The 27,805-nt window shown below is 38.5% G+C and overlaps 2 protein-coding genes and 1 non-coding gene across 5 annotated transcripts; all 3 read right to left on the bottom strand.

The window, feature by feature from the left end:
* Positions 1–200: 200 nt before the first annotated feature.
* LOC115423468 (deoxyhypusine synthase-like) lies at positions 201–4,195 on the bottom strand. Its single transcript, XM_030140300.1, has 9 exons — positions 3,865–4,195; positions 2,311–2,472; positions 2,076–2,197; positions 1,805–1,901; positions 1,589–1,675; positions 1,302–1,407; positions 1,105–1,208; positions 907–1,032; positions 201–477 (listed from the first exon to the last, which is right to left on the bottom strand). The coding sequence occupies exons 1-9, from the start codon at positions 4,078–4,080 to the stop codon at positions 403–405; spliced, it is 1,095 nt and encodes a 364-aa protein (XP_029996160.1). The 5' UTR covers positions 4,081–4,195; the 3' UTR covers positions 201–402.
* Positions 4,196–13,120: 8,925 nt separating this feature from the next.
* On the bottom strand, positions 13,121–27,463 carry LOC115424259 (transportin-2-like). Of its 3 annotated transcripts, none has more exons than XM_030141398.1 (25): positions 27,373–27,463; positions 26,077–26,176; positions 25,163–25,238; positions 24,878–25,027; positions 24,538–24,644; positions 23,924–24,057; positions 23,589–23,670; positions 23,360–23,482; positions 22,983–23,101; positions 22,708–22,768; positions 22,436–22,607; positions 22,052–22,204; positions 20,633–20,858; positions 20,268–20,439; positions 19,771–19,857; positions 19,401–19,508; positions 19,161–19,319; positions 18,952–19,039; positions 18,689–18,787; positions 17,405–17,500; positions 17,212–17,287; positions 16,874–16,973; positions 16,694–16,768; positions 15,807–15,955; positions 13,121–15,605 (listed from the first exon to the last, which is right to left on the bottom strand). In XM_030141398.1, exons 2-24 carry the CDS (start codon positions 26,173–26,175, stop codon positions 15,848–15,850), a joined length of 2,670 nt encoding a protein of 889 aa, XP_029997258.1. In that variant the 5' UTR covers position 26,176; positions 27,373–27,463; the 3' UTR covers positions 13,121–15,605; positions 15,807–15,847. The 3 variants fall into 3 exon arrangements, with proteins under 3 accessions (XP_029997258.1, XP_029997261.1, XP_029997260.1); XM_030141401.1 differs by having other exon boundaries at positions 15,811–15,955; XM_030141400.1 differs by having other exon boundaries at positions 27,299–27,394.
* On the bottom strand, positions 26,265–26,332 carry LOC115425053 (small nucleolar RNA SNORD41). The gene has a single exon (XR_003936184.1). It is a non-coding gene; the product is annotated as a small nucleolar RNA SNORD41 (small nucleolar RNA).
* Positions 27,464–27,805: the final 342 nt, after the last annotated feature.

Here is a 27,805-nt window from a genome sequence, read left to right as displayed (position 1 = left end):
TTTTGGCCTTTCACAGACTGATCTCAATAAATGCCATTGTATGTCACGCCAGTTCTTATGGCATTTGGAGTGCTATACCTATGCATTTTCAACCTTTCACATGTTATTCAATGTCATTTGATTGCGTGTCAATTTACACCAAGATTTCCAGTTCTCATAACCCTAACCCCAAACCGTAACTTTCATTGATTCAGGTTGGACAGGGGGCTAATAACGGCGTGAACATACACACAGAAAGCTTATAATGCGTCCAGATATCACACCAAGTGGCATGTATATTTACATGAGTCATGATATCACGTTGCCTTTCACCACTTCATGTTTTTTTAGAGAATGGTCAAAAAGTTCACCATTACACAGAATTTTTTTGCTGCACTCAAAGTCGTGAAACAAAGCCTTGTCTTAAACTTTTCCTGCTTGAGCTGCGAAGGTCTCCGCCACTAACAAAGGGAATATAATGGTGGCATCTCCAAACACCTGGGGAGAGAGGAAGATAACAAGTGAATTAAAACAAAGCTCAGGCACATTCTTTATTAGTATAAAGAGAATGTCAGAATCACTTTTATGGACCGGAGTCCTCTGGACATTAAAATTGCTGGTGATTAAAAAAAAAAAAATAGTATATAATCTATTCACATATTTTTATTCTTAATTCTTTGACAACACAACCAACAACCATTCATTCTCACATTCACACCTATGACTGATTTAGATTGAGTGCATGTATTTGGATGGTGGGAGGAAGCTGGAGGGAACATGCACACTCCATCCACATAGAAAAGGATCTTGCTGTGAGGCAGTAGTGCTAACCACTGCACCACTGTGCCGCCACTCATGAGCCAAACAAAATAATAGGTAAACATACTATACAACGATGTAATTCCTCCTATTAGAATACAGAAATACCTTCACAGGTTTTGCCTCTGTATTAATTTTGCCCCAGGACACAGCCTCATCAGGTCTGGCTCCAGAGTCACTCCCATCATACTCCTGGGCTGTGTTCACATATACGACATAGTCAGCTCCATCCCGCTGGAAGAGAACAAAGCGGTGTTTGTGAATGGGAATAATTGATCACATAAAGCAGGTAAATGCAATATTTACCCAGGCATTAGCATTGCACATGTGGTGTTTAGGTACACCTCCTCCTAAAGCGATCATCCCTGTGTTGTTGGCAGCAAATGAGATCTTGTTCAGCTTTGTAAAATCTGAAATAAAATTAAATGCGTGTGACTGATCAAATCATAAACACAGTTAAAGTAAATATAGATGTAAGTAAATATAAATGAGGTCTTTGTTACCCTCGATTACATCCAAAATCAAGCCAGGGTTCTTTCTTGAGAAGAGGAAAAACACGTCTCCCATCGCTCCGTCTGTCAGAGCAGGACTAAATACTGGGATGTTATTCTGAAACACACAAAGGATTGGACTCATAAAACAACTGCACCAGAGTATGCAATATTATCAATATTTATACAAAAAATAATCTAAATTATTTCAAAAAAGGAAATGAGCATTTTATAATGGTGCACCAGACTCATCCTGCTTTTGTTGGTGGTTTTCACTTTTCTATGAGAACATAAATCACCTTATAGGCCCAGTAGTAGACAGACTCAGGGTTGTTGATCTCCTTTCCAAGACGATGAATCACCTTCGACGGAGTCCAGTGAACGCCCTGATAATAAAAGTGTTAGCAGAAATTCCTCTATTGTATTCCTGGATGATCTGAATCATCTCTGTAAAGTAAAGAAAAATATTCAAGAAAAAAAAATATACTAAGATATCCAGGGCTGAGTGCAGATACCTGAGTATTCTGCTCCAGAAGCATCTGCTCCAAAATTGGCATGATCCATTTGTCAAATTTTTCATAGTTTTCATCTGGTACCAGCGTGTTCCCACCCCTGCGCAAAAAAAGTGTTTATTCAGAAGTTAAATTGAACGACAAGAACTTTCTTTTCTTTTTTTTTTCTTTTCTTTTCTTTTCTTTTCTTTTCTTTTCTTTTCTTTTCTTTTTTCTTTTCTTTTCTTTTCTTTTCTTTTCTTTTCTTTTCTTACAATGTGTTATATTGTTTGACCTGTTAAGTCCTTTCTTGTACAGATCTTTTCCAGACATGGAAAACTCTCCGATATAAGCCGGACCCAGACACTTGATCAGGTCCTCTTCGATACCTCCAGCTGTGGTCAGTAAAACATCCACCTACACAGACGGACAAAACAGATAATGACACACATAAGATTTTGCAGTTTGGAATTATAAGAGCCACAAGATCTAATTTTAATGCCACAGAATGTGTTTGATGAAGGTTGTACCATTCGGTGTTCTGCAAGGTAGCGGATGGTCTCCCTAACTCCACTGGTGATCATGTTGGAGGTGTAACTCAGAAAGATGGTGCAGTTCATGAGACAGGGGCAGGTTGATGGATCTTCAACTATTCCACTGACTTGCTTCACTGGCTCTTGGCGTTTCTTTATCTGTGCAGAATAACATTTCAATGTTTAAGTTACAGAAACTGCCAATTACAAATTGCTCAGTATCTCTATATATTGAGGGAAGTTTCTCATCATCATGTTCTAACATGAAAACTTACATGTTATAATCAGTGTTGTATAAAGTACTGGAACATCACACTTGAGTAGAAGTACAGGTACCCTACCCAAAAATGACTTTGGCAGAAGTTCAAGTCAACAGTTGAAATACTACTCAATTTAAAGTCTGTAAGTATTGAATATTTACTGTACTCAAGTAATGTACAATTACATGTACTCAACTAATGAAAGCAAAAGTACAAGAAAATGTTAATAACAACCAAGGGCAGTCAGAATTTGGAATATTATTAGATTGCCATTAGGTTGAGTGTGGACCATCGTTTGCAGTTGTGCATTACACGATTAGGCCCAATCAGCTTTCCTGACTTTGTTGCAGTCTAATCTCAGCAGTGAAAACATCAAATTTCCTATAATTTATTTTTTTTGCAACGAGTAACATTAAAGTAAACGTAAACAATAAAAAATAGTCAGTAAAGTAAAAATTCTCCTGAAACATAGCTGAGTACAGTAGTGAAGTATTATTACTTTGTTACTATACAACACTGGTTAAAATGAGAGAATTTTCATATTAAAATGATGAATGTAATCTTTGTAAAAAGTAATAACTTATGCCATTAAAGTGTGAACATTCTCATGATAAATGCCTACATTGTAAAAACATGAAACACATGCTTAAGTTAAAGGCGCTTGGAAGGCAGATAAATAGAGGACATAGATTATACAGATTTTAATTAGATTGTGAAGTTTTCATACTTAACACACAGCATGTTAATGTTAGTGTCTTGTATGTGAAATAATCCTGTGTGTATTTGAAGGGCAGTGATTGAGCAGTTATGTCACATGACCCTCACCCTGTGCCTCTGGAGTTAAAGGCCTCTGATGAGTTGGTGTAGTTGATGAAATTTGGTTTAATATCACATGTTTAGATCATTAAATGACTCCTTGGCATATCTGCACCACAGTACATGGAGGTTTTGCTGCTGTAATAAAGTTGATCATACAGTTGATGTGATTGAAAGAAGAACGAGTCTGTTGTCGTTGATCAGCTGGAGGATCAGGAGGCTCTGACAATGTGGAACATGTATAAATTATAAACCCGCTGTAAGGATTAGTCCCTGATACTTCTGTACAGACCCATGCATCTTAAAATCATCCTCAGTGTGAACAAACTAATGACAGTATCATCGACCATGTTCATAGCAGCATAATCTCACCATGTATCAAACAGAACTGAAACTGTATAAATGATCAGTATTTCTATCTCTCTTCTATTTCTGTTTCTTTCTATTGCAGCTGTCCTTTTGCATCACATCTTACCATGTTGTTGATCTCTTGGACTGCTAAACCAAAGCGAGTAGCCTGGAAGCCTGTGTGAAGGAAGGACTGCAGCAGGGCTCTGTGGTCCACACCCTGGTTGAAGTCATAGCCCTTCACCTTTGGTGTGTCCTTTGGAACAGAGACACTTTTTCTGTAGATATCACCAGTCCTATGATGATGATGATGATGATGATGATGATGATGATGATGTGCCATTTATCTGATAGAAGATACACTGGTCATCATGGTCTAATACAAACTAAATGCAAAAGCCTGTAGCATAGCGTAAATAAACAACTGTGGAAATCCCAAATTTCAGACACCAGGGACGTGTGTCACCCCTGATAAGTGGTCTGTCACCCAACATTTTATGATAAGAAGTGCAGTCGCACCCACTCACTCAACTTTCATTTCCTTCAGATTATTAGTGGTGAGGATCTCTGTCTAATATCAATAGTTGAATCCAACATTCTCTCAAATTTCAACCTCACCGACATATTATTGAATTGGTAACAAACCAGCTATTTGTTTTTTGATAAGATTTGTTTTTTTATTACTTTATTACTTAGGGTAACAGGGGTGCAAATGTATTCTTAAATTTTTGTGTATGATTTGCTGTTGAGTGACTTAATTAGTTTAAGTTGTAATTTAATTTGGTGATATTATTTGAGGTTTTTTGAGGTTTGCTATGGTACAAGTTTTGTCATTTCTCCTCCGTACCACCACACCGAGGGTGCACGGGTGACAGGCTGTTTGGAACAAGAAAGCTGAGAGGGGTGCATCAGCGACCCTTCAGACGGACCCCTGAATTGAGGTCCATTATATAACAGTATGGGAGGCCTATCTCCCCCTCCCCAACCTGATACCCAGGGTTCCCAGGTAACTCGTTAATCACTAGTGAGGGGGGCTTTATCAACAGAGCGCACTACATCGGGGCCGGTTGTCTTTCACTTTTATTTTTATTTGGCAAAGGGAAACAGGAGACTGTTGTTGTAGAGTAGATCACTGGTGCGTGCAGTCGTATGTATCTATATCACGCTGCTCACTTACAGTACCTATCAGGTGAAATTGGATAATTTTCCACGACACACCTGATGTTTTCTCACAGCACAATAATGTGCCGCAGCACACTGGTTGGGAAACACTGATAATCATTGTAACACTTGAAAGGACAACTGATAGGAGACAAGAATGAAGATATATCAGTTGAATGTGCTGTTTTGGCAAGTAAAAGAGTCACTGAGGACAAGCAAATTTTCCAAGATGTGTCTATGAGAGATGATTATAAAATCATCACATTTTTACGTAACATGAATAGGTCAATTAAAAGGCAATAGCAATAACTGTAATAATAATAATAATAATAATAATAATAAATAGCAATAGCAGACGGTTTTTTTTAAAAGATGATCAAAGGAAGTAGACCATATTACTTGCTCACTTTGGTGACAAACAAAAGGTGTTGTGTCTGTTGAAAGTTGCTGTCAATCCTCAGAAGTACATAGAGGGAGAACTCCTGTCAGGAAGCTGTACAAATAGTCTGAAATATACACCAGTCCAACCGCTTTTTTGGAGACATCAAGCTAGACAAAGATGAGGGTCTACCAAGCCGGTATCCTCACAACACGGCTGTATCGTTGTGAAATATGGACTGGATATGCCAGACATGAGAAGAGGCTCAATTCATTCCATCTAAGATGCCTCCGTAAGATTTTGGGTATCACCTGGAAAGACAAGGTTCCAAACAGTGAGGTACTGCACAGGGCCAGACAGACAACCATCAATGCTGAACGAAAGATGACTAAGGTGCCTGGGGCATATGAAACGTATGGAAGTTGGCAGAATCCCAAAAGACGTACTGCAGAGCCTGTCCCAGTTTGCTTTGAGGCTATCTCCTCCCTCACATTACCACACTTCATAAACAACAAACAGTTTCACCTGGGACTCCCAACTGCTGTCCTCTCTTCTTCTTCTTCTTCTTCTTCTTCTTCTTCTTCTTCTTTTTCTTCTTCTTCTTCTTCTTCTTCTTCTTCTTCTTCTTCTGTATTGGCTGTTGGCAGGCAACGAATGGTGTGCATTACCACCACCTTCTGAAAATGAGTGTGCTGCTGTCCTCTCCCTCACCTTGTTGCAGGCTGTGAAGGCTGGTGTCAAGAGAGCTGAGAAGAACAAGCTTGAATCTTATAAGAAAAGAGAAAGGAGATATGGCCAGGCTCTGAAACCACCTACTGACCCTGTATTCTGTTGCACTGACTGCAACCGGATCTGCCACTCTCAAATCGGCCTCTTCAACCACCAAGCTAGCAGTGGCACAAGACGCAACCCATTGTCTTCTGAGACAGACAGAGGTCAATGAATGTCTGAACATGTCCTGATCTAAATAACATGAATATTCACAAACACTTGTAAAATATGGGGACAAAAAGATTTTAAAACAAAATTAAAACATCTAACTCAGTGGTTTCCAACCTTTTTTGGCTCATGACCCCATTTTAACATCACAAACTTCTGGCAATCCTGAAAAATGGAGAAAAGTTTTTGGCTAAAATTAATTAGTTTTTTTTTTTTTTTTTTTTTTATCATGTAATAGTTTGCTATACTATGTTGCAAATAAATGTTAATTTTAAACGACATTTAGTCTATATAATGTATATTATTATGGACAGAGGCAGAAAAGCCAGGTGTAGATTACCGCACAAAGTGAGAATTTTATTTTCCTTGGTCAGGATATGTACAGTCAGTCCAGCTTGGATTTAAAAGGCTGACAATTAATACTGAACAAACAATAACTCAAACTATGAATTATGAAAGAGCTGCAGCATCTGAAACTGACCACAATGAACATTTGACAGATAAACAGTGCCACAGTGCTTCAGTTTCAGCTTCAGAGTTTATCATGTCTTTTATAAATTGTGATTGTCTCTTTCAACTCACCATATATTTTTTATTAGTAGGTTTCTTTTTTTATTTTCATCAATTACTAGAAATTTCAGATGACCCCATTTGAATTCCAGGCGACCACCCCAAGGTTGAAAAACACTGATCTAACTGGTAGTCTGCAGGAAAAAATTTAATAAGCACATATCTGTCCATTCCTCATGTTTACGTGGGTTCTCTCTGGGTACTCCACCTTCCTCCCACCATCCAAAGACATGGACTGATAGGTTAATTAGTTAATCTAATTGTCCATAGGCGTGAATGTGAGAGTGATTGGTTGTTCGTCTCTATATGTCAGCCCAGCAATGAACTGACGACTCGTTCAGGGTGTACCCCGCTTTCGCCCATAGATAGCTGGGATAGGCTCCAACACCCCCCACAACCCCAGTGAGGATAAAGTGGTTTCAGAAGATGAATGAATGAATATCTGTTTGTTTTCCATACAGCTCCCATTGTGATTTACTTGATATTAGATGTTTTACATTTAGTTTTCATTTCCCATCATCATCATATGCATTATCAAGCCAACAACAACATAACTCTTAGGTCCCCCTCGTGCATTTTTGTCCGTTTTTCTCTTTTTTTTTTTTTTCTTTTTTTTTTTTTCATTTGTTGATCATTTTGGCTGTGTTGCAGCTTTTGGCATGAAATTTGGCAGAAATTTTTCTTTTTTTTTTAGTTACATTTTTGAAATCCAGCATCTTTTATTTTTAGATGTGTTCTATTTTCCTCGAAGGATTATCTGACACTACAGAAAAAATACAAATGTAATCAAATCAATTTTGTTGCTAATCTTTGACCTATCCAAGGCTCTAAAAACCACCAATGTTTCATCCACTGACTATTTCTTTTATAGAAAATATTAAATTTTCTGTAATAATTCACTCAGAATTCAAAAATCCTGAAAACTGTTGAATCTTTGGTAGTTTTGAGCAGGGGGGAAGTTGTTTAAGAGATTTATAAAAAAAAAAAAAAAAAAAGAAAGAAAAAATGTTGACGTATGATTATTTTATAGTAGTTTTTGTGTGTGTGTACATTTTTGTCCATGAGGGTGACAAGAGTTTTTTTTTGTTTTTTTTTTTTTTGAGGGAGGCATAAGGGTCAAGGACATACAAGGAGAACTGCAAACATACATTGTCTTCTCAAGTAAATATTTACTGAAACTTTTTGAAAGAAAATTAAAATAGAAAACTGAAAATTAAATGTGCTGCAAAAAAACTTGGAGAGGAAATAAAACAATTATGAAACCAGAGGAACAGTTATTATTGTACAGTTCTAATAAAGGAGCTATAATGGACTGAAAACTAAGACCAGGTATATCATAACACAGTGCTTCTCAACCTTTTTTGCATCATGAGCCTCCTCCCTATCCCCCGGGAGAGTGTCCACACCCCCCACAGTTGGGAACCACTGACATAGACTAAAACAATATGACATTGCATGACATAACACTTGAAAAGACAACTGACAGGAGATAAGAAGCTGCTGCAGCTAAACCAGTCGAACATACTGTTTTTGGCAAGTAACAGACTAATTATTTTTCAAGGTGTGGTATAACCTTGTATGTCCTACTTAAACGTGGCTCCCAGGCCAAAAAATTTGCATATCCATAAGAACATGTATTATCTGTATGCATCTGATAACGTTTAATGGTATTATAAATTCAAATGTGAAATTGATGTGCAAAAGATAAAAGACATCATCAGAAACCAGTTGAGGCATTCCAGCAAAAGGCATTTTGCATTGTGGTTCTTTTTTCTCAACCATTAAAAACAGAAAAAAACAAAAGGAAAGCTTGAGAAATTAGCACCACCACATTTAATTTATGCACAATAAATTAAATGGAGGGGAAATGTTGAACAGACATTTTTCCATAATGAATCATCGCTGCAGTTTTGTGTCATGCAAAACTCTAGGACAAAAAAATCCCTGTTACTACTTGTCACTTCTTTTGTTAACAGTGATCTGCTGTTATTTTGGGTGGTGCTGACCTTGGTTTTTAGACCTGTCTGTTCAACTTAAGTCAAAACTGGTTTGGCACCTACAGTCTGCATTTAAGGTAACAGATGTAAGACAACATCCACCCCTGTAATTAAGTGTTCTGAAGGTATGATTTATTTTAACCCATAAAGACCCAGTGTGACTTTTGTGTCAGTTCCTAAATGAAGTTTTCTTTCTTTTTAATCTTTCTTAAGTGGTTTATCACAATTTATTGTGACATTATCCTCTGTATTTTGTTGAATTTTCAGTGAAAATCAAGTATTTTCTCCTATTTAATTCACTGATCATGTAATTTTCATTAAAGCTCAGATTAACCCTTTCATGCATAGTGGTCACTCCAGTGGACAGATATTTTACAGCTGTTCTCTTCTATATTCATGGGTTTTGTTGTTTTACTTGCATACCAGCCAACACAGTGGACGCTTATGCATCCTCCCAAACACTGCAGTTTATACAATTATTGTAACTTTGCTGCTCATAATAAACCTGATCAGCAGTAACATGTTTTAGTGTAAAACACTTGCTAATTGTTATTAGACTGTAATTAACAGTTTTGTCCTTTTTTTTTCTTTTGCATATCCTCCTGAGACCCAGCAAAGCATTTTGTCCTCTGTAGCGGACAAAAGTTTGACAGTATTACTTTAAAAATGCTGTGCATTACAAAGGACATTCCATTAAAAAAAATCAATCAATAAATAAAAATAATTTTAAAAATGTATCTGAAAAAAACTGTTGCATTGTGCAGTTTCTACTCAAGACAATTTTTTTTAATGTAAAAAAGCTAAAACTGTCAAATTCCTGGGTCTCAGGAGGATATTATCTCCATGAAATGTGTAATAACTAATATTAGAGTATGATAAAATGTGAGAAAACATTAGGGATTTAGCAATTAGTGGCATTAAAAATGTTTTTATTTCATAGTTTTCACACAGTATATCACTTTCTGATGATGAATTTTAAATACATGTTTCTTTGCTTCAGAAATTAAATGCATGATGTCCAGCTGAGTGGTCATTTTTGTGACTCCACGAAAAATAGGTTCATAAAAAAAAAATTAATTTGCATTCTTTTTTTTCATGCCTAAAGAGGAATAAAAACACTCAAGAAAAAAATATTGACTAAGGTTCTCATAATTCATGCATGAAAGGGTTAAAATAGAGGGTTCATTCATTTTCTGAGCTCGCTTTATCTTTGCTAGGGTCACTGGGGTCTCTGGAGCTGATCCCAGCTACTGATGGGTGAAGGTGGGGTACACCCTGGACATGTCGCCAGTTCATCACAGGGCTGACATATAGAGACAAACAATCACTCTCACATTCACACCTATGGGCAATTTAGATTAGCCAATTAACCTATCAGTGCATGTCTTTGGAGGGTGGGGGGAAGCCGGAGTACCCGGAGAGAACCCACGCAGACACAGGGAGAGCATGCAAACTCCACACAGAAAGGTCCCACCCCCATCGACTGGTGTTGGAATTGAACCCAGAACCTTCTTGTTGTGAGGTACGAGTGCTATCCACTGCACCACTGTGTTGTCAAAATAGAGGGTTATTATACCAAAAAATAAAACAGACAAAACTGACTTTTTCAGTCAAATCTCTCATTAACTGAACATAAACCCAGTGTGTCCATCCACTGTTATTGATTCAACTCCATGGGTTTTACTGGTGAATCAATGTTGTAGACGATGATGGTGTTTCCACGGTAACTATGGAGCCTCTGAACGTCCAAATGGGTCATATCTGATGACCATGAAAAGATGACAAATTGCATTTACACCAATTATTTACATGAATTGATAGGATAAGTAGATCAACAGGTACTAAACAGTTTAGATCAGTAGATGGTTTTAGTTGGTGATAGACGTTTGGGTCTTCATGGGTTAACTCTTTAAAACCTGACGTGTCATCACTGACACACCCTGTGCATATGCAGTTTGGATAGCTGTAACTCTTTCACTGTTTGTGCGATTGGAAAAATTTCAACGGTTTCTGAAACCTGAGATACTAGAAGCAGGAGAAGAAGCTGTTCTAGCAGTATTATAACATGCAGGAAATTGTAAATGATCGCTAGGTTTTGAAAGATCTGGAAAAACAATGTGCTCTGAAAAATTGGGCATACAGACTCACTCACAGCGTATTTTCTAGCCTTTTTATTGTCAAAATAAGAAAGAAAAAAAAAAGTCCAGGCGGACCATTTTAGCCTTAGGGTTTAAAGGGTTAAGGAAGAATAAAGTCATGATAATTAGTCACAACTGGACTGAAACCAGATCACACCACATTAACTGATGTATTGAAGTGTACATATATTTATATATCTTGCTTTATAAACATTTAATCTGTCTTTCAGATGTGTGTTGGAGTATTTTTCTTAATTGAATTATTATGCATTAAAGAGTTACATGTATAAACTGGGGAGAATGATAAAAGAATTACCGAGTCCTTGTGTTCTTATTACTGATTAGTCTGATGTAAGTAAACTAATCCGTTATGGTATTGTCATCATTATTAAAACATCATCCTGTGTGTAAACTGTTATCATTGTCATATTAAAATAAATATTTTTTAGTTCAACATAATCCCATATCATTAGTATCGGAGTCCTGTTGTGAGGAAGACATTTTAATGAGTGTATGGAAAGGACTGGATTATAGCTCAGTTTGATTTCTCAGCCCATATGTATGCGTTTGTGTGAGCATGTGTGTGTAGAAGACATATTTTCTATAAATCTGAACGACTATATGATCAAACGTCTCTGAACAGTGAATCACATCCAGTATGGATCTAGTCTGTCATTAAAGGAAATGTAATAATTTGGTGCATTATGTAATAAACAATCAAAATGGATGCCTTGACTGGAAAAGCCACCATACCAACAGAACATTAAGCCTTCCAGCTGAATTAGAATTAAAAAAAAAAAAAAAAAAAACCTAGTTGGATGTTTTATTGGTCAAACCTAAATCAAATGTAACTGTATTCATTATAATGGAGAATGTGTTTGCAACCTACAGACAAAAACTGCACTAATTATTACAGACAAGAAACTTACTGGTGCACTGAAATTTGGAAGATACAATACGTAATAAGTTTATTACAAAATACGTTCAACAATTATTACATGTTGCACCATTATTACATAATGCAGCGCTACAAGGTAAAAAACATTTCTCTTCACGTGACTATGAATCACGACAATGACACTGTAAATCTTAAGCTTTAATGCTATTCAACTCTAGAGGACTGTATATCAAAACAAAAAAGGGTTTTCTATTACTGCTTTATGCAGTGGATTATTTTGATTTTCTTTATTCATCTGTTCTTTCAAACAATTTCCTCAGGATGCAACTTATTTTTGTAAATCAGTTTCCTTAGTGTATGAAATGTGCTATAAAAATAAACTTTCCTTTTCTAGAAAGGTGCATTTGAAAGTATTTTAACTTTTTGAAGACCTAGAGCTATTTTTGTGTTCAATTCTAATGATTTTCTTCCCTACATTTAACCTTTTCCAAGTTTTGTCACCATTTATCATGCTCTGCAGTTTTCCTTTTCCAGTAAGTCACGCATTTTCCTAACTTACTGATCACGTAGATGTTGATTAAAGCTCTGCATAAATATAAATTCTGTCAGAACAGGAACTAAAGTCAAACTATGTGGGTTTTACTGGTGTTTCCATGTTCGCAAGATCCTCTGAATGTCTGAAGGAGTCATATCTGATGACAATGAAAGCTGAGAAACTGCATTTTATCTTATTTACATGTATTGATAGGATCTGTGGATCATCTTAATAAAGATTTTTGATCAGTAGATACTTTTCGCTGAAGTGTTAATGTATAAAACTTAAGTGTAATGTCCTCTGACCTAGTTGTGTGTGAATTTTACGTTACAGAATATTTCACTGAAACTTTTCATTGCGCACAAGACAACACTCCAGAATAATAGAAAACACTTTTATTTTCCCCTATTCACAAAATTTAAATAAAAAGGGATACATCAGATAAACGTCCCACCTGCACCACAGTTGAGCAAAAGAGAAAAAAAAAAAAAAGTACTACTCAAATTCATTTGCTAGCCTTGATATCCGATTTGAAACAAAGAAATGGATTTGTTTTCCACATTCTTCCTTAAGGTATGCACTGAGCACGACTCTCCTTCAGTCCAACTACAGTGTCAAATCTGACAGAATCAAATGGTCCGCTATAAAACAACGAAAAACAAATAATTCTTTAAATAAAAAGAATAAAAAGGGTGGAAAAAAAAAACTTTTAAAGTCCAAAAAAAAATTTGTGCACCGGAGCACAAAAAAAAATTAGAACTAAAAAACAAAACATAAACAAATGAAGAAAAAACAAAATTAAATAAATAAAAATGTCACAAGCATTAAAAACAAAATTAAAAAAAACTTTTAAAAAAATAAAATAAAATAAAAATAAAATAAAAAGTTGTGGACAAGTTGCATTTAAATTCACTTTTGTAGCATAGTGTATCACAGCATGGCGCAGACTGGTACAAACTCAACTCTTTACCCAATCTTTGTGGCACAGGAGCTGCATCTTTCTGAGACATGTACTGTTCCAAGCACATTTGTCCAACCTGTGATCAGTGATTCGCTACCTCCTGTCAATGCTCGTCTGCCAAATAAAAAGGATACTGTGAGTGGAGCGGCTTTGAGGAACGGGTGAGAGCCACTGTTGCATCAATATCACAGGTAAAATGAAAGAAAATCTATGAATCACAGAAGTTTATGGAGAAACAAACAATTGTGTATTAATGCTTATTCTTAAACAAACAAAAAAATGCATATTCATCAGGTGGGCAGATGCTTTAACAGGCAGCTAATTTTTAGGACTATGGGGCAGATGTTGATACTCCCAGTGGCCTCGAACTCAAAACAACGCTCCTGACAAAACTTCAGAGTGGGTCTGGTGCTGAATTACATCTAAGCAGCACCTTTATTACTTCTATATTAAAACACTAATAGGCAAAAAGCCATATGTACTTCCATTACAACCATCCACTATGGACAATGACATAGAGATAAAGCTGGATAAACACCACCGCTCTCTGAAAACCAGCTGACCAGCGTCCGAGGGGAGAGCAATCAGGACTCTGCTTTAATCCGTGGCATATCCTACACAGTATCACCGGGTGAATATATGGCAACAGCAATCACTAGTCTGATCAGAAGCTGGAATAGTACCTTATTAGTCCAGCAGTGAGTTGCATTGCCATTGACAAAGCTCTTATAAAGCAAGATCCCAACACTGGAACCTGCTATAAAATGACTTTAAAAAAAATAATAATAATAATAAAGAAGCAATAATCAATGGAAAGCATGCAACGTTTATGACGAGGAGAAGCCCTGATGGCTGAACAAAAAGCTTGTGAGAAAGATGGGGACATCCTCAAACACAGATATGGACTGACGGATGCACATGATCCAAAATACTGTAAATAAGATGTCTCCGTCCTCTTAAATCCTATTTATTCAATTGTAGAAGGAGCTACATTATAAAACTAACTATGTTAAAGAGGCCTCAAGTCTTACCTAGTCATTTTTACCATTGCTTAACAATATCAACATAAGGCTTACGTTAGCAAGCCATTAACAGTCCTAAAATCGCTTATCAAAAAACTATATCTCAAGATCAGTATATTATTACTGTACGTCTTACATTTGAAATTCTAAATTTCTTACAAAAGAAAAAGTGCATTTATATCAGTAAGAACCAATTCATTCTTGGTGATGTCTTATCGCTCTCATTAAGTCCATTTTGTAAATACTCTTAAAAAAAAAAAAGGAAGCAGCAGCAGCAAAAGGATTCTCCACTTGCCTACAGTATTTGAAATCTTGTCGCAGTGAATGATCAGACGCTCTATTATTCTATGTCGAGTTGGTCTGCACAACCTCCGTTAAACTATAGGGACATCGTTTCCACTATGAATAAATGGGAGGACAAAAGAACCAAGCACTTGACAGCTTTAACTTATGGCAGCCTCCATATACTGACAATAATGAAATATATCAACTTGCAACTGACATTCACTCAAACATGCGTTACTTAAGAGGTGATCATATGCCATGCAATAACTTGCGAGGGTTAACAGACCTATGACTCAAGAGGGATTCGGCAACCAAGGGAAGAGGTGCAAAATTAAATTCAGCTAAATGTACATGTGAAAAGAGAATACGACCCATGAATGTGCACACCAAATGTAATTTTTGCTGTCAAAGGGTGCAAAAAAGAAAAAAAAGGGTGCGCATCTCCTGCATTATTACGATGTAAAAGCGACTTGTGTTTCATTTAGCCAGTTCTATTAAAGCCACACGAGCCTGTGCAACACATCTATACGATGCGTCCTTCTACTGAAAGCATTTGGGACTGTGGCACCCTATTGCTGGTTCAGATAATTCCTTTTTATGTACCCATCCGCCACCCCCCTCCCCACTGTCATCTCTTGCAACAGAATAGTCGAATCAAGGAGGGGGAAGGTCAAAACCAGCCCCTTTTTTGCCCTCACCTACTTAAGATCCCTGCGGTGCTGTTGGCGAAAGTCACTTTTGAGTGTGTTGGATTTAGTGAGGCATTTAATCCGAGAGGTATATGTATATCCCCAGTTTACCCACCCACACCCACCACCCTCCTCCCACCCTCCCTCACAGAGACACACAGGGTGCAGGGGGAGGGAAGAAGTGGGACATCCGCTGAGTGGACGGTCAAGGCCAGTTCCATCCCTTCAGCTCATGTTTCTCCCCATGATCTGGGCAGTGCAATGAGTTCCCCAGTAACCCTCCCCTCCATTTACCTGAAAAAAAAAAAGGAAGAAAAAATAAAGTTTAATGATCAGGCAGAGAAGAGATCTACTGTATGTGAATGGAAAAATGGTTTGGATCAGAACATTTATTTGGGAACAAAAAGTATCATTGCTTGTCAATGAGCTGGGTGTGTCATCATTTCCATAAGAGGGCTAGTTTTATTCCTGGGAGAAAGAGTTTTCAGGCCATACCTACCAGGCCGTGTCCTGTGTGGACCAAGGGGAGGTTTAGGTTAGACGCCATAGCAGGCCGACAGGCGCTCCTTCAACAAAGGAGGAAACTGCTCAGAGAACTGCTGCCAGTTCTCCTCTCCAACCTGGTCCTTGAAGCCATGCAGGATCTGGGAGTAGGACATAAAAAGTGGAAAATAATCACAGCTGCCTCAGTCCATTGTAAATACACATCATGATGTGTTGAAAGATTTCAAAATGTAGCAGCTCATTTGAAAAGTGTTTTAAGCCCAGTTCAGAGACTAAACCATTCGAGTATAATACAAGGCAAAGTTGCAGAGTTATGAGGTGAAACAGTATTAATGAGATGCAACTCACCTTCTGCAAACAAGCACAGTCTCATCTGTAATTCCACCATATTTACAAATGCTCTCATTGCCTATTTAATGTGACACTGCTCCAGGAGTACACTGGAGATATTCTTGACCATCTTGTTTTTATAAAAATATATATTTTTGCCATTTCATCTATATAAGAAACACAACTGTAGCCCCAAAATGATACATCATCTCATCTAGTTATGTTGGTTTAAACTGTAAATTGTTTTCCCTTTGTGTTGCAGATGATCACTTTGCAAGTATATGCAAGGTCCATCTTTAATCTGAACTGGGCTTCATGTTGTGTTGAACAAATGTTCTCCATTCAACAAGTTCTACCACACTTCTCAGACTCAAAATTATCCGCAACATGAAATCAGATTTCGAATGTCTGATAAACAATCATCATTGAGTGTGGTGAGCAGCATTACAATGGAACAATTCTAGTGTTATAAGAAGACTTCTGATTATTATATTTAGACAACACATGACATCTGTGTGTGAAAAGCATCCCTCTGATGAGACACTCACCTTATAAAACATGTCTCTCAGGTCATCTTTGGGGTTGACCCAGGAAGCTACAGCGTCACAGAAGAAAATGAAGTCCTACAGAGAGAGAAGTTGTTGCTTTACTGGTGCATACGTACCGCTGCGGGGTTAAAACAATAAAATGACTCAACTAATTAGTGTTTAATTTGGCGATAATCGCACCTGCACCACTCCAGCTGGATTGACACCGATCATAACACAAATTCCACGGAAGGCTGAGTCCTTCTCCTCGTTATCTCTGATATTCCTCAAAGACGTGCACCTGAGATGATGCAAATGTAAGCAATTTTTCAGTTTTGTGGTGTTTATAGGCCCTTTAGTCTCCTTATAAAAAAAAAAAAGACAAAACACAAAACCCACTCTCCTCTCCAAAATAGAAAGAAAAGGTGTTGCTGCTTAGTTCCAAACATGTAAGAGGAAAGCCCTCCAGGGTTTGGAGGTTAAAGAATCACTGGGTTTGTGGTAATATCCAGAAAATATCAAGTTCACAGGCAACTCACCACGGTCTAATAAAATTCTGTAGTTGTGGTGCCACTTCCTGGGGACAGACGTACCCCAGTCTGCCGATCGTAATGGCTACACATGGGGAGACAGAAAAGTGGCTGCTGAGTTTGCAGTTGCATGCTATGCAAATCATGTACAAACAGTAGATGAAGACCTTTTTGGTGAATACCAAGAAGGGTCTGAGTGTACCTGTGTTTTCCAACAGAGTCTTGGGTGTATTGGGTCTATTTATGATCTCCACCAGGTGTGGCAAGACCATGCCCACGTACGGTTGCATCTCTGCACCTGCAGGCACACGACACAGAGCATGAACAGAATTTAATTTAAAAAACAGTATCGTTGTGTTGCCACGAAACAATTTCTTACAACGGTTTTGATGCTAAGGAGGAATTTCAGGATACAATGTTATTTCCCAGATAATGTGGGATATCTGTAATGTATATACTAAGCACATAATCCATCCTGTTGTTTAGAAGATGAAGGGGGCCTCCCTGTGCTCACCTGAACAATTCCCATTTTCTCTCTGCTTGATACTGCTGCCTGTAAGAATATCATATTGAGTATCTGGGCTGACTGATTCATGCACAACCAATTAATTGGAAGGCATGCATAAGTGCAAACATGCGGACGTTTACACAAACTTAAGCTCAATCGGTGCTATTTAGGGATGGGAATTGAGAACCAGTTTAAGCTATGAACCACTTCTAAGTTACAGGAGCCACTATCATCATATGACTGACCCTTTTGGTGTTGGCAATCTTGTAGAACAAACTGTCAAACTTTGCTTGATTTAAAGAATGTAATTAATACTAGTGATGAGCTCTGAAGCGATCATTTCAGGGAAGAGTGGAAACATGTTCCTATGAATAATCGTGTACTCTATAGTTAGTAGTGTATTAAGCCGCATGCCTTTTTCTTACTGCTTCTACACATTATTTAGACGATTAAATAATCCTCCACAGATTTTCATTGTCAACATAGTCCTCGTCTATTTTTCTTATACAGAAAACTGATCAGGGATTAATTAAGACATGGACCAATAACCAGAACTGATAATGGCATTAATAAAATCTGATCAACTCCCATCCCTAGGCCTGCTCTGCTTTATCATATTAGTGTTAGGACAGACAGAAGTTGAAAAAGGCAGTCTTAAGTTATTCGTTTCAAAATCTTACTTGGATGTAAATGTCTAAACAAATTATGTGCAAGACTAGAGTTATAGCAGACAGATCTTTGCACTCATGTCACCTGCAGTCATCAAACTCAACATCTCAAACTCAATTCAACTGCATCAAGCATCAATATCTGGATCAGAAAATAATATGGGAACAAAATGTATCATTCTGTGTCAATGAGCTGGGATTTTCATCACTTCCAGATACTGGGGGTTTGTTTTCAATAAAGGCAGGCATCTGAAACCACAGAAAAGGTCAAACAGAAGGAAAAGGGATCAACATCCACTTTCTCACTCACCCATCTGCATGGAGATTTCTCCAATGGCCCAGGTGGCGTTGTTACACACAGAGATAAACTCTGGGTTCAGGTTGAGCCCCAAGATGGGCATGAACTCAGCTGGAAGGAGGACACAGGGAAAACTGGTTACCACACAAGCACAGAGTTATCCATTCCACTTCAACAGTAATTTTCCAATCTCTATTAGTCGCCTGTCGAGGAAATGGGAACATCTAAGGCTACAGCTCTTATTACTATGACGACACAAGACAAATCTCACTCACCAATGCAAGGTTTAACATGGGGGAAGCAGGCTTTTGTTAAGTCACCCAGGAGAGCAAAGGAACTCTGTCTCACCTCAGGCATAGTATCCTGAAATACAAGTTGAGTGGTGTTAAAATGTTAGGAATGTCCCCCAAGGCTTGTCTGACATCCCTTAAAACATCCATTAAATTATGTTCCAAGCTGCAGAAATAAATACACATGCTCCTACCTGCATGCACTGGAAAAGCAGTGTCATGATGTTGGAGCGAGCCACTAGCTGCTCCACATGACCCCCCAGACCCTCAGCTAATCCACTCAGCAGATCCAGAGCCACAATCATAAAGTCCTTGTCAGGAGCCTCATACTGGTCCGGATGCTGGTTGTACATCTGCACAGACAGGGCGGACAACGTCAGCTTCTTTTATAGGTTTCTACAATAACCACTGACTGTTGTGATTGTTTTTCTCACCATTGCCTGAGCTAGTGTTTTCTGGACTAGTGTAACACAGCGCTGATAGACTGGCTCGCAGTAAGGAAGAAACCCACTCTGCAGTGCTGTGGCTACTGAAGATAAACACTGACAGGAAAAAAAAAATACAGTCATGTCAAAATTCACATCATGTTTATACCATATATAACAACTGCTTAATAGAAACAGAAATACATGTTAAAAAAAAAAAAAAAAAAAAAAAAAACACTGATAATTTTCAATTTAACCTTAAATGAGTGTATTAGGAAAAAAGTGCAGTGCTTTCAATTTTACTGAAAGCCAGACTGGGCCCTCTAATGAAAGTTTTCATACAGGAAAAAAAAAAAAAAAACACAAGTCCACTCCTCACCTCCAAAAGTGGGAAAAGATCCTTATCCTCATCCTTCAGCTCATTCCACTTGGCAATAAGTGGAGGCATCAATTTCTGAATGTACTCCTGACAAATTACAAATAAAATTTCATAACATCAGGTTTTTGCTACTTTGTAAAATGAAAATTCAAACAGTGAAACATTACAAAATCAGTTCTGTGACTTTTTTTTTTTTTTTTTTTTTTTTTTTAAATCGGTGTCAGGTCCTGTTATGTTGCATTAAGGCAATCATTCATCATTGTGAACATGCACAATGGCTTTCAGAGTAAGTCAGAAAATAAACACTCTACCACAAAGATGAAAATAAGAAGTCAAATAGTCTGACACAACCCTCTATGAAAGACCATCATGTTTATCTTCAGTTAGTAATGATTAAACAAATCAAAAACCACCAAAATACAAAATTTTCTTACATTTTTTTTTTTTTTTTTAACTCAACCAGCTAACCCGCTGGTTAACATCTTAAATTGACTTACAGGCTGATTAAGGTGGTGGCCTACTGAGTCTGCCAGGGTTCCTATGGCATCGTAGAGGATGAGGAGATTTTTGTGCTGGTACTTCCCAAAAGCAAAGACCAATGTGTCCAGGATGAAGCTCAGGTAGGGTACCAACTCTGTACACGCCTCTTCCTCCAGTGTGGCAAACGCACTAAGAAAAATAATACAGAGGAGAGAAGTTTGAAGATTTCATCTACATATACAGTTCTACCAGTCTAAGAAACACAAATGCAGGATGTGGATCAGATAAAATTATGGGAACAAAGTGTATCATTGTAAATCAATGAGCTGGGTGTGTCATCATATCCACATAAAACAAAGAGTAGGGGTGTAGAGCTGCTCACCTGCATGCAGCCTCTTGGACTCGCTTGTTGCCATCCAGAATACGTTTCAGAAGCTCTGTCATGAGGGGTTTGAGGTAGGAGTCAGGGGGCTGCGACACCACCCAATGTGCATAGCGACTCAGAGTCCAGCAAGCAATGGAGCGCACCAGGGCCTTTTTGTCACACAGACACTGGATGAGGTGGGGGATCAGCTCTGGCAGGTAGGGTACCATGCCCTGCATGCATCCTGAGGATAGTGACAATATGAACGTCATTATCCTCACACTGGTATCATTATAGTTTTGAAATATTACTTAGGTTTTTGAGCACATGAGTAGTTCTCATTTCCTTGTGAGGAACTGTATAGTTAATATTGATAATTTAGCTTCTCCAGAGGTTATTAGGAAAGCGTTAATCACTGGCCACTTAAAAAGGTAGGATATATATGCAGGACAAAGAGTAATTTTACCCACAAACTGCCACCTTTATTTTAGGCCATTTGATAGGTTTATTCAGTCATTCATTATCTGATCCCGCTTTATCCTAACTAGCTGGAGCCTATCCCAGCTACTTATGGGCGAAGGCAGGGTACACCCTAAATGAGTCGCCAGTTCATCACAGGGCTGACATATAGAGACAAAAAACCAAAGACTCTCACATTCACACCTATGGGCGATTTAGATTAATCAATTAACCTATCAATGCATGGATGGTGGGAGGAAACCGGAGTGCCTGGAGAGAACCCATGCAGACACGGGGAAAACATGCGAACTCCACAAAGAAAAGCCCCACCCCCATCGACTGGAGTCGGAATCAAACCCAGGTCCTTCTTACTGTGAGGCATGAGTGTGATTCACTGCACTACTGTGTTGGTTTAATTTACTGTAATTATGCAGTCTTAGACATAGGTTTTGTTGAAACACTGGGGGGGGCACATTCAGCAGGCCAAGTTAAAAAAAATCTCTGGTGCATCTCTTAACATGTTTGAATGTGTTAAGTTTTCAGCAAAACTGTCATTTATAGAAACCAAAGTACGACAAAATAAAAGCTCTGTTAAAACATTGAATAATTTCTATTCTGACACACTACAGGGCTTTCATTTGGGAATGAAAAAGGGCTTCTGTCGTTGCAAATGACAAAAGATGTAAATAAGTTTCGTACCAAATAGGACCATTTCTGCTTATTAAAAAGAGGGGAAATTAGAAATAAAGGCCTGACACAAATTCAGACCTGTCAAATGAAGGCCTGTAACTTCCTGCTGTTGTACCAGTATTGGGAGCAAATACATGTAACGTTATTGCAGCTTTTCAAAACTAAATTTCCTCTGGCTATTTCACATTTTTATTCGCGCGGACAAGTGATTTTAAACTAGGTCTCTGAGGACAGTAGAAGTGGATAAACTTTGCGTATCAATGAGTGAATCTCTAATGCAAGTCTCACCCTCAGCAATAGCCCCCAGCACCAGGATGCCGGACTCCTTGATGACCCAGTCTGGGTGGAAGAGGAGGCCTTTCAGGAGGGGCAGGAGGTGGGGCAGTAGCTCATCACGGAACACATTGGCCAGGACGTCCAGAGCTGCAGCTGAACACTTTCCTACATCAAAACAAAAAGCCCATCACCACAAGCTCGCTGGTCTTACATTTCACACTTAACCTCCATGTGTCATTGCAAAACAGTTCAGTTTCACATCTATGTGACTTCTGAGCAAGATAAAGAAATGTGCTAAAATATTCATGCTTCATACACAATGTTTAACCTGTAAAATAAGCTGAACAAATTGTAGAACAGTTTCCACTTTAATATCAAGTGCACGGCAACACTTACTTAGGTTCCAGTCGGACAGTGTGTCATCATCATCGTCATCATCTTCTTCAATGTCCTCATCTTCCTCTCCTTCCCCTCCTTCATGCTGTAAGGTGACAGTGCGTGACTTGTGGAAACGGGGTTTGATGTCCTGATCGCTGTCTGGTACGGCTTCATCTTCCTCCACATCACCCTGAACAAGCATATTTTAATTTAGTTCACTTTTCTTCTGCTTTTTTTAAGTGAAGAGACAGATGAATATTTACATGTCACAGTCAAATGTTTGAGGTTACCTTCAGTAGTATGATGTCTATCTCTGAATATTTCATCCCATTTACCAAGATTGGTATTAGCCTAAATTAAGAGTGAGGGAAAGAAGACGACTTCAGTCAAAACAGAAAAAAATCTCATGAATTCATCAGAATGTGCTAGTTCAGTTGTAACTGGGTGATAAAAATAAGGAAAATAAGGGACATTTCACATGATAATGATATGTTGTTCATGATGCAAGTGTTATTTAACATCGTCAACACATTGTCACCGTAGACCAAATTAATTTGATACTCACTGCACCAGATGTCCAGACAGCATCTCCTTACAAATGGGTTGTTCAGCCAGAGTCAACCAAAACTCACAGGCCTCCAGAGCCACATTCTCATCTGGATCCTGGGTCCGTTGCAGCATGTACTGCGTGAGGGAATGGATCAAAAATTATTCAGGAGTGAGGAAGGGGGGTGGGGGGCTTGTTTTGCAAAGACCTCTGGTAAATCTGGGTCAGAAACTATAGGAACTTTAGGTATCACTGTAAATCAATGAGCTGGGTGTTTCATCATGTCCAGATACACAAAGATAAAGAAACAGTCTGCCTGGTTCTGAGGGAAGGCAGACTAAACGTTTTCCACTTAGTTGTGTAATAAAGATGTCAAAAAGTGTTTGGAGAGTTACCTGGATTATACTGTGCATATGAGGGATGAGCCGGTCAATGCGGACCTCCAATAACATGACCAGAGCTCGGCACACATTCTTTCTAACCTCAGAGTCCTCATCTGCTGCCAGCGCAAACAGACTCTACAAGTGAAGAAGAAAAAATTAACCAGGAAATCACTGGACAAAGCAAAATAAACTCACAGGGAAGCAACACTGTTTTCCAATAGTATATTGACACACAACTTACCTCTATAAATGTGTCAATGTTGTCCATAAGGGCCTGGGCTCTGCCAATGATGAACTGGTTCACACAGGCTATGGCATGTGACCTACACAGATGATATGAAGGTTGATGAAGCTATCAACCATACTGAATAACAAATCTCATCATATTCTCATTGTATATATGGCTTCTGTTTACTCAAGTTTTAATAACTTCAAATAAATGAGGCATAAAATTAAATCAGTATCTGGATCAGACAGTATGAATACAAACACCTTCACTGACAGTCAGATATTACTATGCATCACACCCAGATGTCAAGAACAGACATATCTAATGAGTGATTTTGTCTCCTGTACCTAATCTTGGGGCTGCAGTGCTTGAAGAACTGAAGGAATTTAGGTATCATAATGTTGAGCGGTCTGTTCAGAGCATCACTGTCCAACAGCTCCGACGAGTCCTCACAGATCTTCTGCAGCGCTCCAAACGAGCCCTGAGACACGGACATACACAGAAAGGCTGTCAAATCAAACGCAAACATACAAGGACACAGGGGAGAGAATGAGACCGAATCAGACTTTACAGCTGTTGCTAAGGTGCTGAATTAACTGTATAGACTTGGCGTTTTGGGTATATTTAACAAAGGTGAGGTTTTATTAACTTATGTAATGTCACTGCATCTCATGAAACACACATTTTTATTTATTTTGCCTGGTTAGACCTTCTTACAAGTGTGCAGGGTTGTGTAATCACCATGTTTTTTTCTTCTGCCAACCCTGTTGCAAAGGCTTGGGTGGGAGAAAAGCTGCGTTTTTCATTTTGGTAATAAAAAGGAGTGCAATAATCTATGTAATCTCCAGCTAAGACCCCAACTCAGGTCTAATCAGCCAAAATAAATGAAAAGTTAGGAAAAATGACAGCTATGGTTTCCAGTGAATAATAAGAGAAAAGAATGTGTAGAATACGTCCGAACCTCGCAGGTGTTGTAATCCTCAGAATTAAGCAAGTTGCAGAGCTGAGGCAGCAGCTCAGGCCATGTCTGTAGCTCTCCTTTGGAGGCAATAGTTGTAATAAGGATGCCTAGGACAGCAGGAGAGAAATGCACGTTAACAGACAACACTTCTTCAAAGAAAATTACACTATGAGCAGTCCCCTTTACATGTTCTCCTGACTGGATCAGACAGTATGAATACAAAAACCTTCATGGGCACTCAGACAATTTTATGCATCATCTCCAGAATGAAACCAAAGTTAACTATAGGGAGAAGAATAACGCTGATCTGGACATGGATTTAGTCTAATACACAACTCACCAATAGTGGCACGGATGAGCGGTGAGGGGTCACCGATGTTGTTGAGACATTCCTGTTTGATGAAGTCAGCCACAGTTGGGGGGAAGTTCTGGTAGTGGGCTTTAACATTGTTCTTTAGTATGAGACCACTCAGAGAGCGAGTCGGCTCATCTGGGCAGATTGACAGAGAAGATGAATATTAAAAAAGTTGTAACAAACATTGAGGTTACGATGTTTCCAGAAACATAATAAATTGCAGATTGATGATGTCATAAACCTGAGAAGTAACAACCTCTGGTTACTTACCTTCAGTTTTGAGTCGTGTGAGGACAAAGATGAGATAGTTGTTGAAGTCAGGAAATTGATTGAGTTGTTCAAGTTTCTAGTAAAGCAGTTAAGAACAATTTCACACCAGGTTTTCAAAATCAACAATCCAACCTCTGATCACAATGGCAAGTGTGGAACGGTCAAAAATTTACAAATGACATTAATGTTTAAGAAAGGTCAAGTAATGCAAAGAACATATTTTGATGTTCTCAAAGAGTTTGTCTGCTTCAGTCTGCACAGTTTAACTATTATGTGGTTTTGTTGCTGTTGAAGAAATTATGACTGATGAAAGACAAATTTAATAATGTAAGAACATGTTTTAGTTCATCCTAAAACTCGGGGGGGGGGGGGGATTAGGCCACCACAGTGGCAAAGAGTGGAGCCATGACAGATGTACAAATGGTCAGGAACATGAAGACTCATGTTTGCCAACTAGCTAAACAAAAAGCCAACAAACAGCTGAAGTACTTCAGAAATACCAGAAAATTGTTGAACATTTGCTTGTACAGTACTGTGCTAAGATTTTGTGTTTAGACAAATATATATTTCACAATGACGACCCATACGGGATTCTCAGTCTCTAAAGATACAACTAAAACATATATATGGAATGAAAAAACTAATTTTCAAGGGGAAAAAAACAGATGTACAAACCAAGTAGCAAGTATTAAGTGTGACCTCCCTTTGCACTTAGCATGTCTATTTTCAGAGGACATATGATCCTCTGGTCGGATCACCCAGCCCTGACACGACAGTAATAACAATTACCATGAACAGGATTCTTATTAAAACCACTTTGTACTAGAGTAAGATAACACTTCACTGAGGTGCACAGGTTAGTAAATTAACTAGTTTTATTATGCACACCCTCAGAATAGACAGTAATAGGATACTTGTTGGACAGCTCTTTGTGTGACTGTGTTAGGCGATTGTGAGTCCTTGAGCAGCTGGAGGACCTGCTGGAGTCCCTGCTCATCTGGCTGCCACTCCATCCTGAAAAATGTGGAAACAAATACAAATATTAGAGACATCTGCATAAAAATACTAATTAACACAGACTAATGTTATAAACAGTAATTCTCTGGATCAGACAGTATGAATACAAAAACCATCAGTGATAGTCAGGTATTTCTAATACATCAACTCCAGAGACATCATGGACATGAATGTTTGGAAAAGGTCAGTGTCTGCAAGGTGACGTGTGCAACACAGATTTCTCAAACTTATTTGTACAATTTTAGTATCACCAGACTTGATATCCTTTTGCTGAATTCAGAGTCAAATCGGGTGAAATTCGTACAAACATCATGCAACAGAGGCTCAGTGTGCCAGCATGGTAACACCTAAAAATTGTAATTTGGAAATCGGCTTGCGGCACAAAAACGAGGACATTAAGCAACACGTCCAGTTAAAATCTCTGTGACCCGGCTTAACTGCTCCAAGTTAATCCTGCCCCCACCCCCACGCCACCCGGCCCATTAATCTAAGTTACGGAAAAGCTTTGTGTCTAAATATTTCTCGATTACATTTCAACACCATGTTGCACTACACGTGGACCTGGACTCGTGGTTTACCTGCGGGGTCCAGGGAGCGAGAAACGTCGTCAGGAAGTTAGCTTTAGAGTGGAACCGCCTATTCAGTTTCAAACTTAGACGAATATTACGAATGGCGCTACATTTGGCAATGCTGGCTGCTGTTGTCCGTAAACGTGTACATTTACACTTATCAGCTGAGACATCGATGCAAGTACACGGATGACCTGGAGCTACTAAAGTTGCCTTTCTTGCTCAGGCCTAGTCGACAGGCAGCTGCGGGCAGGGTGGTCACAATGTGCCCGGCATGAAAATCGGTACGAAAATAGGGAAATGGAGTCCATCGTCTGTATCAACGGATCCGTCGAGACAAAATGAACATCTGAATGGCTCTTAAAGCATCGAAGTTAACACAGCGTTTGGAGCCTATAATCAGCACAAACTCCCTGAACACGTTTTGCAAGGTGGCGTTAGCCGCTAAGCCATAGCCTTAGTCGCATACTGAGGATGCTAATGCTACTAGTCAAGCTAATGCTAAGTAATAGACATTTGCGTTGGTATTTGCGACTTCAATACATCTTACCCGACGACGAAGTCTAAAACGTGTCTAAAATGTTTTCTTTACACTAATTACAAGCGTTTCAAAAGTATACATACAATATTTACTTGAAAGTTGAATTATCAGTACTGGGCCGCTCCTCCTGTGTTTCGTAGCGGTTCTTCTTGTTCAAATGAGCACGCCGATTGAAATTGTCCTATGGCAGCTTCCGTTCAACACTCATTTCGCTAACAACGCGAGATTACAGCACCATGTCTGTTTTTATATACAGTCTTGGAAAAAATTGTTAGACCACCCTTGTTTTCTTCCATTTCTTGTTCATTTTAATGCCCGGTATCACTAAAGGCATATTACCTGAAGAATACAATGAACACGACAAAAATACAGCTGATTGCATAATACTTTATGTCCTATTTGACATGCTTAAGCTTATTTGTATTCCAGGGTATATAACAGGCCATTTCATGTCATAAGCAGCACTGCACATGCAAAGGCCTAGAGACATATGGAATGTTTCCCAGCTAAATAAAT

Source organism: Sphaeramia orbicularis, chromosome 8, assembly GCF_902148855.1.
Source record: "Sphaeramia orbicularis chromosome 8, fSphaOr1.1, whole genome shotgun sequence".
NCBI classification, from domain to species: Eukaryota; Metazoa; Chordata; class Actinopteri; order Kurtiformes; family Apogonidae; genus Sphaeramia; species Sphaeramia orbicularis.
Note: the sequence above shows the minus strand (reverse complement) of the source record. Positions and strands in the feature narration are given on the sequence as shown.